The sequence below is a fragment of the Prinia subflava genome, chromosome 13 (genome assembly GCF_021018805.1).
Source record: "Prinia subflava isolate CZ2003 ecotype Zambia chromosome 13, Cam_Psub_1.2, whole genome shotgun sequence".
Taxonomy (NCBI): Eukaryota; Metazoa; Chordata; class Aves; order Passeriformes; family Cisticolidae; genus Prinia; species Prinia subflava.
In genome coordinates, this window is record NC_086259.1 from 3,532,549 (window position 1) to 3,545,457 (window position 12,909).

The window sequence follows — 12,909 nt, forward strand, 5'->3', positions numbered from 1 at the left end:
CTTTGTTTGCAGATTCTATTTGAATTTTATCAAGTTCTAAAAGAAACAAACCAATTGCTGTCTGCAAGAAGCCTCCTGGAGTAGGATTTGAGAAAAAAACTGGAAATACAGGTTTCTTTACTTTTGGCTGAAAGTAAGAGCTAGGCTTGAAGCACATGATCCATATAGGGCAAAGACTTTTGTTAGAACTTCTAAAATTTCCTCTCCTTTTTATTGTCTTTTGTTCTGGAAGTTGAGTTAAATTCAGTATGGAATTATGTGATTCTCGACAATATCACATTGTCCCTGTAGCTGTCTTTTGCTGGTTGTTGCTAAAAAGTGTCTACAGTGTAAAAACCATGAAAAGGTAATCAAATCGACATGGATGCTCATAGCAACAGGGCAAATAGAGAACTCAGTCTGGATGGAACTTTGGGGTTTCTGAAAAAGATATTAGAGTCTCTCCTGTGGAGGATGGTAAGCTAGACCAAACACAGAGCCTTAATATATCATAATTAAAGTGCTTGTAGCATCAAAACTTACCCATTTATCTGTGTGGTGCTGCTTTTATCAAGGAAGATCCACCCCACCATATGTTTGTATCCAGTTTGGCTTATGAAGGCAACAGATGTTAACATTGCTTAATTTAAACAATGTAAAGTATTCAGTAAAGTACAGCATAGAAAAATCACAGATAACTCATTTATAATATGAAAAACCAACTTAGAATTTTAGCCTTGGAATAATTAGTTCTTCATCAAAGTGCTCCATAAAACTACAGAATTGCTCTAAATGGAGCCTAGATTTATGAGATGGTTGTTCATAAATATTTATGAAAGTGAATTTTGTCTTAAAGGTAAATGCAAAGCTGCAAATTGAAGTTTGTTATTGTCTTAAGATTCAGACTCTAATATAGGGGTACAATATCTAAAGCATGGATAACTTTTATCTTAAACTCATACCTGTGGATTTATAGATACAGATGAACTTAGTATCTTGAAAAGAGTAATATTCTGATAAAATGGTTAGTATGGAGAATCAGTTTAGAAAATGTGATATAAATACACAAATAAGTAATCACACAGAAATGGTCAGGGGGTGTTAAATACTAACATCCATTGTACTTGCAGTTCAAAGTTTTGCCATTTAAATACACAAATGGCAAAGGAAACAAGCAAAATCATATTTACATCTAACAAAATCAAATTATAGAGAAAATTGTCTTGTATTAAAAAGATCTGGTTGAAAGATACTTCTGTAATAATTTTTTTGGGAAAGTTGTTTTCTTTTATTCTTAAGATCAGAAGTCTCAACAGATCTTTATTCAGTTTATAAGATGGGGAAGTCTTTGTTGAAAAATGTCTCCTGACTCCTCCTACCTCCACCCACCTATCTTCTTCGACAAGAAAAACCCCATAATCTGAAAATAGGATAGTGATTCTGTTTCAGATGCTTTAGTTTCGTTGATTATTGTATCTGAAAATAAGCTTGACCCTTAACCATACATGGAAGATCTGGCACCCAGGAAATCTTTTGTTGCTGCATGCTTTTATCTGCAAACTATCCCAGGCACTCTCTTGACAGAAAAACCTAATAAATTCTGAAACATGAGATCTTGTATCATCTCTTAAGGAGATAAAAAGAAATCTTAAAAATGCTGAGAATGCTTGCATTGGAGGTTGAAGGGGGTCAACCAAGCTTGTAGAAAACCCAGCAATAAAAAATTGTTATGTCTCTGCAGAGCAACCACCAACAACAAAGTACGAGAGCAGGTACTACTGGAACTGAGTTTTGTAAACTCAGACCTGCAGATCTTAAAGGAAGAATTGGAAGGACTTAATATCTCAGTAGAAGTTTACCAAAATGCAGAGTAAGTATAAAGCTAAGTTATTCAATTATTAACAGATGTTCTGTTTACCCTTGAAAACAAAATTGTTTCTAGGTGAGTGTGAATGTTGGACACTAATCATGTGAAGGAACAGAGAGCTGGATAGGAAGGGAACATACTTGATGGTAGATTTGTTGACTAAGGGTTAGTCTGCATATTTGTCCTTCTCTTGGGAAATGTGTGCCACTAGTCCTTGGATATGAAGTTCCTTTGAAGAGAAGAGTGTGGCAAGGATTGAAAGCTTTTGGGACTGTGCTGCAAACAGTTGGCACTTAGCAGAATTTCCAGAACTGGGATGGCTGATGGGCTCAGTGCATTCTGGAGTGAACAAACTTAGCGATACAGTAATATGTCTTCTCAAAGGTGCTGCATACAACAGTCCTCCCTTTAGCTGGAGAACAGAAACACAATGCTGATTTGATGTTTAGAGCAATCTAGGTAATCTTGAATGTGCCCTTCAGTGACAGAAAAACACAAATTCCTTGGCTAAAGCAGAGGAATTTTTAGTAGATGAAGTTGGATTTTTTTCCAAGATATTTTTCTCCACTTTGAAGAGCACACTAATTTTTAAATTGCAATGGATTCCTCAAAGATAAAACTTCAAAGTTAAGGAGTATTCATTGCCTGCATACTGAAATGATTTCTGCATCAGTTACACGTCTTGTTGCTTCTAAAATGAAATATTTACTATTTGATTAACAGCAGCTCAAGGTACAAATTGAAATGCTTCATAATTTTGGGTCCCTCTTAGCACTGCTCTCAGTTAGGTGTTAAACTTCCACATGGATTACAGGGGATTTCTTAACGTAACAGGATGAAGCACATTTCCAGAGAGGTAACTTCCACTGAATGCTGACTTGATGCAAAATATCTGTGTTGCAGTTTTCTCAAACACCAACTTGTGCTAAACTTCTTACCCTCTACCCCCATAGCAAACTTTGACAATTACTTGATGCAGAAATATTTTGGGGGTTTTGGTTGGTCTTTTTCTTTGATATTTGGGGTTCTTGTTCAAGATTTTACTGGTCTTTATAGATGCGTGTGAGCACAGAGAACATTTATGGCTTTGGAAACAAGAGCAGGGCTCCACAAGCACTATTTCTTTTTCTAGCTAAAGAATATTAAAAATATTTGGATTCTCACTGAAGGATGAGCAGTAGGTCAGGCCCCAAGGCAGCCAGAAGCCTTCAGGCTGGACAGCAGTATGCTTGTTATTCTCTCCTGATCCTACTTTCCCAATCTGTTTTGAATAATGTTTTCCTTTCTTATGCTTTCCATTCTAAGCTCTGAATGTTTCATCAGTGAAAATAGTTAATTTCCCTGTAACTGCTCTCCAGCCTTTAACAGCAAGTACCTATTAATAGTTGCTCTCTGACTATTGTGCACACAGTTGCCAACATAAGGTTACACCCATGGTTTACACCCATGGTTTACTGGATTAGCCTGTATTGTGTTAAAACAATCTGAAGGTTGGCCCTCCCAGTACTGGCACACATTTCAGCTGGATTGAGAAGTGTGATGCTGTTTCTAGTCAGTTCTGGAAATCCAACATCACTTCCCTAACTGTTCTGTACTCTCATGATGATGGCTCCATGGGTGTGGCACCTTAGCTGTGGAAAAAGATTGAGTTTCTTTGAATGACCAATGCTGATATCTACAGGGACTGTGGATGGTACTAGAATGGATTAAATTAGTCAGTTAGGATTTCTTTTCCATGTGTCTCACTTCCTTTTGAGGAAAAACCCTTGATGTAATCTGCAGTAAAGGTGTTGAGGTTTCTTCTAAAAGCCTCATCAGAAATCGGATAATTTCCACCATTTGGAATGGTGTTGTGGCTCTGTATCCTGGAAGTTCTTTTCATGCTAACAGAGCCACTTTCTGGATCATGAAGGACTCTTCCCTGCTGAAGAAGCTGCATGCCTAGTGCCACCCTCTCAAGATGAAATTTTCATAAGTAAGAAAGCTGGTTTTGCTGACAAGATCATAAATGAATGTGGGATTTTGTAGTTGGTAATGGAATGCTCTAAACAATGATTAGATAGTCAAAAAGTTGTTCTCAGGAAAAATGAAAATATTAGATGAACTTTATAATTGCTTGATAGTGATCTGTTAAAGCTACACAACAAACTATGTATCTGGAAGTTTTAAGTCAGTTCTCATCCTTATTGCCCTTTGATGTTCTAGGGTTGACTTGTCTAGAGGTTAACACCTAGCATTGTCTAGAAACTAAGTAGTTCTTGGACTTCTACTGCTAGACTTTTCACTGTGAAAGCTGGGATAGTTTGGCCCTGCTTCTCCCTGTGTTATGCACATAATTACTACATAGAAACCATTGGTAGCATCTAAAATACTGATTATTACTACTGATACTTACCATGGCTCTTATTGTGGTCTAGCAGCTCTGGAGTTAAATTGCAGTAAGGCAGCCTTTGAGAGTCTCCTTTTCTTTGCCTGAAGGAAAATAGGCTTAAATGAAAAAAAAAGTGCAAGCAAGTAGATTTCTTCACTCTCTCCTTCAGAAGTACAGGCCTTTAGGCAGATTTTCTTGTGCAGGAAGGAACTGTATATTTTTCTTTAACCCATCAGTGTATGAATTTCCTGTCATCAAATCAAATAAAAGTAATTATAACAGAAGCAGAAAAAAATCTGAATCTTTTTGCTTTTTTTCCATAGAGAGACTTTCAGTATTCCCTTGGTACCTCTTGGCCTAAAGGAAACCAAAGATGTAGACTTTACACTCCCCCTCAAGGTAAATTTTACATATACATTTCAGAATGAGTAGTTAACAGAAATAACTTCCATTTCAGATTTGTTTACAGAAACAGAAGTAATTTAGGTACAAATTATTTTTTGTTTTGCCCTAAAATTAAGATCATGATGTGTTAAAAATTAACTACCAATTATTTGGGTCATTGCTCCTATATAATTAGGACAAGAAGTCCAAAAATGTTGTAAGAAATTCCACTTTGAAGACACAGTTAAACCAAAGAATAAAAATTCTTTCCATGGTTTTGTTTCTAATAGGAGTATTGATTACTGATGTAAGTATGAAACGAAGTAGTAATTAAGGTTTTACTCTGCATAATGTAGTGATACACCAGCTCACACCAACCAAGATAGCTCAGCTGGGAAGCAGTGTTGCAGCATTAATGTTTGTTAATTAATATACTTTGCTGGCTACTTGAGCCATCTTCTGTATTTTGTGAACCTCTGTGTATTATGCAATATAGATTTTTATCTCATGGTAAACCCTCTTGTATCACTGTAACATTTGTCTCTATTTTTACTTTTGTGGGTTAAATTTCATGGTCAGATCATGGTACCACTTCCTGTCATCATTGCAGCTTTGTTATTTTAAGTGGAATTGCCCTAGTATAGCTCACAAGAAGTTGGCAGTCTCTTTCTGTTAACATTTTATGGTCACTTGATCTCCTGTCATTTTAGATAACAGGGTTTGTTTGTCCCTTTCAAAACCACTAAGTGTTGTTGTTTTAAAACCAGTTGGAGCTAATGTAGCAGATGTTTGGTTCCCTTACATCACAGTGAAATCTGTCTAAGATATAAATCATAGTTCCACTGTCTTATTGTAGTCTCATTGCTATTTTATATTGTGCTGTTGACTGAAAGGGAGTAGGCACCATTCAAATCACAACTGAATCAATTTCATACTGTTTCTAACTGCAGGAAAAAAGTTTAGGATCATTTCAGATGTTCCAATTTTTTATCTTTTTCCTTTTTTTAGGACTTTATTCAGGAACATTATAGTCAAGACAGTTCAGAGTATGAAGATGAAATAGCAGATCTCATGGACCTGAGACAAGTAAGTTCAAGTATGGTATACTATGAGGTCTTTCAATACTACAGGTGTATAGTATTTACATTTGTAAATGTTTGTATGGAATCAAAACACAACATTTTTGCTTAGATCTTACTGACTTCATTTCTGAGATGTGGTACATGAATCTCTATTGTCCAAGAGCTGTACAATCCGAGTAAAGAAAAAGTGAAGAAACGGGTGAAGTTATCCAAAATAATTGAGCTATTGATGTAACTTTGTAAATTTTGTTTATCCAAGTCTTGCCTATTGTCTTGTCTATTTTTTATTTTTAAGTATTTTAAATTTAGCAGAAAGAATGTTCAAGTGGATTAATCTAGCAAATTACTGTGGTAGAATGGTGGGTATTTCTAACTATTGTTTATTTCCTGTACTGTGCTAGAAACATAAAATACCTACAGTCTTTATTTAATTAACTTTGAGACTTTCCAAACAGATTCTGTTTGCTTTTTTAAAGGTTATGTGCTACTTATGTGCAGCTGAAAAACTTCTGGCATGAATCCATATGGCTTTAAGCTTACTGTTCTCAGATTCCACACATTTCTATGATATGCAGAAGCCCAAAGGAAGCAGAGCTTTATCTTTGGGGTTTCAGTATTCATCCTGTAACTCAACAGAATGCACTTAATTTTAATCTATTGTCTTTAAGGCCTGCCGCACTCCCAGCCGAGATGAAGCTGGCATTGAGATGTTGATAAGCTATTTCCTGCAACTTGGTTATGTAGAAAACAGATTTTTCCCACCCACCAGGCACATTGGAGTTTTGTTTACATGGTAAGTGTGTAGTTCATGTTTCTCTTTAGTCCTTTCCCACCCCCCAGAACACTGGTTGATCATTAGCTGTGTTTTAATCTGGAGTATGTCAGTGTCTGTCTCCTCTTGAATCCCTGCAGTGTGTGTGTTGTCCATTTTGTTTTTTGTAGTTAAGAGTAAACCTGAATACAATACACTCTTTTTTATATGCTGAGAGTGAAACCATTGGCTGGATTATGATTTGGGCTACAGGTTAGCACAAGGCAGAAAGAGAGAAAATAATCTTCATTTTGGACAGCTACAGATGTTTCCAAGTTCTGAACCTAGGTGTACAAAATGAGGACAAGCAACAGGGTCAGACCTTAATTCCCCTCCTTCAATTTATTAAGAAGACCACTTGGGCCAGAAGAGGGAAAGAAGCAACTCTTAACTTTTTATAAGGGAGTATTTACTACATTTGAGAGCAAAATTTGACTCTGAATTCAAAATTTTTGTGATGAAAAAAGATGACTACCATGTAGCCAAGAGGAACTGGTAAATTCCTGGTCAGAACTGCAAATAGAAACTTCAGACACCAGCAGCAGAGGATCTGACTGTGCCAATGGTTGATCTTTGGCAACATCTGAGAGAGTGTAGCAGCACATAGGGATACTTCCCCAGTATGTCCTCACCTCTGTGATGTTTTATGGGCACTTCTGAGTTAAATGTAATGACCTTAGGGAGGCACTATTGTAAAACCTGCTGAAAACTGTCTCAAGTAAAGCTGCTCCCTGGCTTGGGTTCATTATGTGGATTGTCCTTGCAGAACGTAATGGTGTTTCTGTTCACCTTCATTTTCACTAGCAGAACAGTTAAGAATTCCACTAGTCATTCAGAAAAACAGAATGAAAGTACTTGTTTTTTTAATGGACTCTGCTAATTATAACACTTCTAATATCTGTTTCCCAAGGTATGACTCCTTCACAGGTGTCCCAGTGTGTCAGCAAAATCTGTTGCTTGAAAAAGCCAGTGTTGTATTCAACATTGGAGCTCTCTACACACAGATTGGAACAAGATGCAACCGTCAGACCCAGGCCGGACTTGAAAATGCTGTTGATGCTTTTCAGAAAGCTGCAGGTACACATCTTAAAATACTGGAAAGGTCTTCATGCAAATGTCCCCAGTCTCATTCTGATGTTATACAGATTTCTGCATTTTCTACTGGCCTGATTACACAAAAAAGGAGGAATAGGGACATTCAAGAAGCCTAGTGAAGAGCTCAGATTAAGCTTTTATTCAAAACCTGGAACTGTAGTCTGAACATGCAGATAAGACAGTGAATACTGTGGTTAATGATTATTGAACTGCAGTTCAAAGGTCAGAGTTATAGCATGAGCATTAACTGCTTCAGTCCTTGTTTCACTGCATAACTGCTTTTACCTCAGTGACAGCACATTGTGTCAGATCTGTACAAGAGACAATGACAGGTTTGATAAAAACCCTGTAAGCCTAGTTTTCCATAGGAGGGTCTTAAAATTAATCTTGCTTTTTCTTCTGGTGAAAGTTGCAATTCATTGGAAGTTGACTACCTGTTTTCTGTAGATTCCAAAGGCAAACAAGTTCAAAATAATCAATCTCTGTCCCAAACAAGGAGAAATAGAAATTCTATTAAAGGGAATCAATCCTGTCCCTTGAACTAACATGTTACAAAGTCTTTTGTTTTCATTTGGGACTTTAAAATAGATTTTCTAATTTGTTTTTTAAGTATCATCTGTACTACACATACTATTTAAAGATGTCCTTTGTAATTAATATGTACTGTGAGATTTATTTCTGCACTAACATATGTGACTATTGGTTTGCACTGTATGGGAGATTTATCAGCTTAAAAGCCGTGGAGCACAGAGTTGAATTTTCATAAATCCCCTCCTTTGAATACACAGCTATCAAAAAAAAAAAAAAGAGTAGTATTTCTTCATGTGTATTTAAAATAAATAAATAAATTCTTTTTCAACCTTTGTGTTTTGTCCAAAAGAAATTTCAATAATTGTGAAATTTCTCCATTGTACTGCTGCTTCTTCCATTTTGCAAATTAAAAAAAATCACTGCTTTTCACTTCACCATGTTTGCAGAACAGAATTAACAGAACAAAACTGGAAAGGTGTTGTTTGCTGCCACAGTTACCTTTGCAGGGCCCCAAAGCAACACGCTCAGGAGGCATTTCATTGTACCTGTGCATGGTGCATAACACTTCTTTATGTTGGCAGAGCTGGGTCTAGATTCTGTTAACTGTTTCCCAGTGCTGAATGGAAGAGGATGCTCAGAATTTCTTCTCAACTCAAGCAGAAATATGTTGAGAACAAAAAATGTCATGTTTTTTTCCTCCTGTACTTCCAGTTCCTTTCAGTAGGGCACTCCATCAGTACTTGGGATATGCCTGGTAAATTTGGGATTAATTTTTTTAATACAAAAAGGTAGAGATGGCTATGTTTCAAATTTTTTTAATGGCACATTCAAAATTCAGATATGAGTGTAACATGGAAAATCAAAAATCCCAGACACTGTTTAGGAGGAAAATACTGCACAACATGGCCTGAACTGAGTGTAGTGGCAAGAAGTAAGATTACAGAAACTGGAATACTTCAAAGGCAGAGATCTTACTGTTGCAATTCTGCAGGACTGTCAGCATCAGCAGGCTGGGTGAACTCACTAAACCAGTCGGATGACGTGCCTGCTGAAGGTTAGCTCCCAGCCATGAAACTGTTACTCAGTATTGCACTACAGGCAGTGTTTGTTTGAAATCTGATATATGATACAAATTACTAATACTTTGGTGGAACCAAATGCTAGAGAAGAATCTTATTTTTGTGCTATTAAATATATTTATATATATATATAAATAAAATTTCTGATTTACGGGCATGAAATGGAGCTTTCATTGGGATACACAATGCACTTAGCAGCATCTGAAAAGAAGATTAATAGTTAAATAAGTTTGTGTTGTGTCTTTTCCATCTATCCAGAGATTCTACTACTGCCATCTCCTTATAGCTGTGCATTTTTCTCTTTTTTGTCCCCTGTATAAGCCACTCCCACATTTAAGTACATTCAGTTCAGCAAAGTCTTATGGTCAATCACAATTACAAACAAATCTGAAGGCAGTGCCCTTGCAGTTTCTGTTGCCCCTCTGAGGTGTCATTTTGACAGCTGTACTTGGGGATGGTTGATGGCAATGCAAAGCAAAACCTGTAGGTCAGTCTAGCTTCTAATGCACCAACAATCCCTTCAGATTGCTGTAGTGCAATATCCTTTAAATCCTAATTCTTATGGTACATACTAGAATTAAGTTCACTTGTTTATCTTTGTAACGCTGACCAAACCATTTTGTAATTGCAGGAGTTCTAAGCTATTTAAAGGAGACCTTTACTCACACACCCAGTTATGATATGAGCCCAGCCATGCTGAATGTACTGGTGAAAATGATGCTTGCACAAGCTCGGGAGTGTGTGTTTGAGCAGATCGGTCTTTCTGGAATACGCAACGAGTTTTTCACACTAGTCAAAATGACACAGGAAGTTGCCAAGGTAAAATATGGGACTTTAAATCTAGCTTTTGAAGTAACTGTTTACAGTGCTGTGTTACTACCTGCAGCTTTTAGTAATATTAACTGAATTTATTAAACTTAAATGTTAGCAACCATTACTGGAAACCAAAAATAACATGGGGCAGCTCACAAACTAGAGTGAGAAGCACAGCCTTTCAGAAGATCAAAATGTGAACAGATGAAATTTAAATATTTACAGTTGTTACAATTTATTTAATTCATAATTCATGGAGATTAACAGAAATAGGCAGTGAGGTTGCTGAAGGTTTTTTCAAGCTATTTGTGTTGGTCTTTCAAACACTACAGATTTCATCCTGAGAACTACATATAAAAGTCCATGGGTTGTTTGTGTGGTTTCCTGTTAACTGTTGAACACAATCTGTCTTGCTTCCAAGCTGCTGAAGGGTATGCAAACTTAAAAAGCTTAATCCAGAAGAATAGCTAAATTGTAACTGAGGCAAGGACCTTGACAAACAGTGTCAAATTGGTACCTGCAGAGCTGTCTTGGGACTTGCCAGGAAGTAGTGAGCTAGGCTTGCCCCAGTGTTAATACTGGATTGAGGTATGTACCACAAAATAAGTATGCCATGAAGATATTCCTATGCTTTCTCAGTTATTTCAGAGCAGCAGGTCCATAAGTGGTTCCATACTAGAGAAAAACAGGAAAAGCCTTTCATACCACCCCTGTAAAGCCACCATGACACATCCGTAGGATTGATCAGCTGCAGGGGGAAGATTTTTTTATCCTGTCAGTTGGAGTAGTTCGATCCATTAAAGCAGCATTCACTGCTTGAAAAACTATTTTATTTCCTCTACATAAAGGATAATGTTCCAGTTTTAACTAGACCACACAAACTTAAGGCTATGTATGACTCCTCAGTTTCAAAGTGTAGCACAAACCTACTGTTTGAATATGCTTCACTCTTTTTTTTCAACTGAATTAATGAAATACATTTGTAAATTAGGACCTGTTTGTTATATGGTGTTTTTATTTAACTATGAAGCCATACAGATTGACTGACTTAGTCCATCTGTTCTTGTACAAAATTGATTTACCTTTCTGGTGAGGGAAAAATCAGAGAAGACATTGCAAATTTTTTTCCAAACTTAATTGCAACCCATCCTAACCATATTTTTCCCTCCTTTGGTGTGATTGTACATGAAATTATCTTAAGCCTGAATATGATATCTCTTATTTGAGTTCCTAATACCTCATATTAAGTTCTCATACTTTAATTATTTGCTTTATTTTAGGTGGGAGAGGTTTACGTACTGGTTAACACTGCAATGAATCAGGAACCAGTGAAAGAGAATATTCCCTATTCCTGGTCCAAGCTGGCACAAATAAAGTCAGACCATTACAAAGCTCTGGCACACTACTTCACTGCCACCATTCTGTGCGACCATGAATGTAAGAATCATACTTCTTTATATGTTTGTACAAATAAAAATAATAAACACACCAACAGTTGTAATTTGGTCTGTGAATAAGTCTTGGAGCCAAGAACTTTGGTGCTTCATTATATGTTAAATTGTGGTAATTTCCCCCACTCAAATATGAGGCCATGCTCTTTTTGTCTTTTGAGAAAAATGTGAAAATTCAGTAAACTACCTTTTAAAGAAACAAAAGTTATTTATCCATTATATACTACTAAATAGTTCAGATTTTATCAATAGTTTTGGCATGTAAGTATTACTGGCATATTGTAAATACAACTAATACTTAAATGCCAAAACATATTGATAAATGCAAATTATTACTATTGACAATAGTAGGTATTACTTGCATATTTCAAAACTTGAAATTTTTGACCATGAGATTTCCTAGTTCTGAGCATTTATATTAAAGTAGAAGGTTTTCACCTTCTCACACTCTGTCAAGTAAACAGGAGATTGTGTTTATAAATATTACCATTGTTTTCACATTCTTCTCCAAGGAGAGGAGAGGTTGTGTGACAGTCCTTTTGACCAATGTGGTTGAGAGGTGGGGATTCCACTCTCCAATCCATGGTCACCTTTCAAATAGTATTTAAGAGTATGTAATAAACAAAGGTCAAACTGGCTCTACCCTGCTTTTCTCTCACAACTTCCAAGTCTGTGTGTGGTCATTTGAGCGTGGCTAACAGGGACAGAAATTCTTATTTATATACAAGTATTTTACTGCATTGGGAGAGAATGTAGTAATAACTACACAATAGTACACCTGAAGGAATAGGGGACCAAGAGCTGTGTATGGTTAATGTTTTTTTCATCCACTCTTACAGTGCAGCCTGGTGATGATGAAGATCAGCAGGAGAAAGCCTTGTCCCAGCTGTATGACCGTGTGCCTGAAGGGCTGATGGTTCTTGCTGTTTTAAAGGACAAAGTTCAGAGAAAACAATTAGGTAACTGCCAGTTTCACACAGCTACCAGCTGCAATTTGAAAATGACCTTGTGTTTGTTGTCTGTGGATGACAGCCGGTGATTTTGAATGTTTTCAGGGAAAGCACATTTACGCCAAGCCATTGTTTACCACGAGGAAGCTCTGAGGGTCTGTGGGCTGTGCAAAAAGCTGAGGAACATTGAGGTTCTCCAGGAGGTTCTGACAGCTGCACATAAGCGTTCACTTCTCAAATATGCTCAGCAAGAGACAGAAGATGACTTTCTGAGTCTGATTCAGGCTCCGGATATTCTCCGTAAGTGTTCACAGCCAGAAACAAAGGATACCTAACCATATACAAATATCCTTTCATGGGCATAGGCCTTGAATTGTATATAGGAATACAAATGTAATATGCTTCCATACATAAATAATGTATAAGTATATACTGTACCTTTGTAGAGTTCAGATTCCTTACATGTTCCCTCAGTCACAGATTAATATGTTTTGAT

The 12,909-nt window shown here is 36.7% G+C and overlaps 1 protein-coding gene across 1 annotated transcript in view; it reads left to right on the plus strand.

The window, feature by feature from the left end:
* Positions 1 to 12,909, plus strand: part of RHPN2 (rhophilin Rho GTPase binding protein 2) — a 29,680-nt gene that overhangs the window by 11,616 nt on the left and 5,155 nt on the right. Inside the window, exons 3-11 of the mRNA XM_063410671.1 lie at positions 1,721 to 1,849; positions 4,541 to 4,616; positions 5,610 to 5,687; positions 6,352 to 6,476; positions 7,405 to 7,571; positions 9,831 to 10,018; positions 11,293 to 11,449; positions 12,303 to 12,422; positions 12,519 to 12,713. Of these exons, the coding sequence (XP_063266741.1) occupies positions 1,721 to 1,849; positions 4,541 to 4,616; positions 5,610 to 5,687; positions 6,352 to 6,476; positions 7,405 to 7,571; positions 9,831 to 10,018; positions 11,293 to 11,449; positions 12,303 to 12,422; positions 12,519 to 12,713 (1,235 nt within the window). The remainder of the gene's footprint in view (positions 1 to 1,720; positions 1,850 to 4,540; positions 4,617 to 5,609; positions 5,688 to 6,351; positions 6,477 to 7,404; positions 7,572 to 9,830; positions 10,019 to 11,292; positions 11,450 to 12,302; positions 12,423 to 12,518; positions 12,714 to 12,909) is intronic.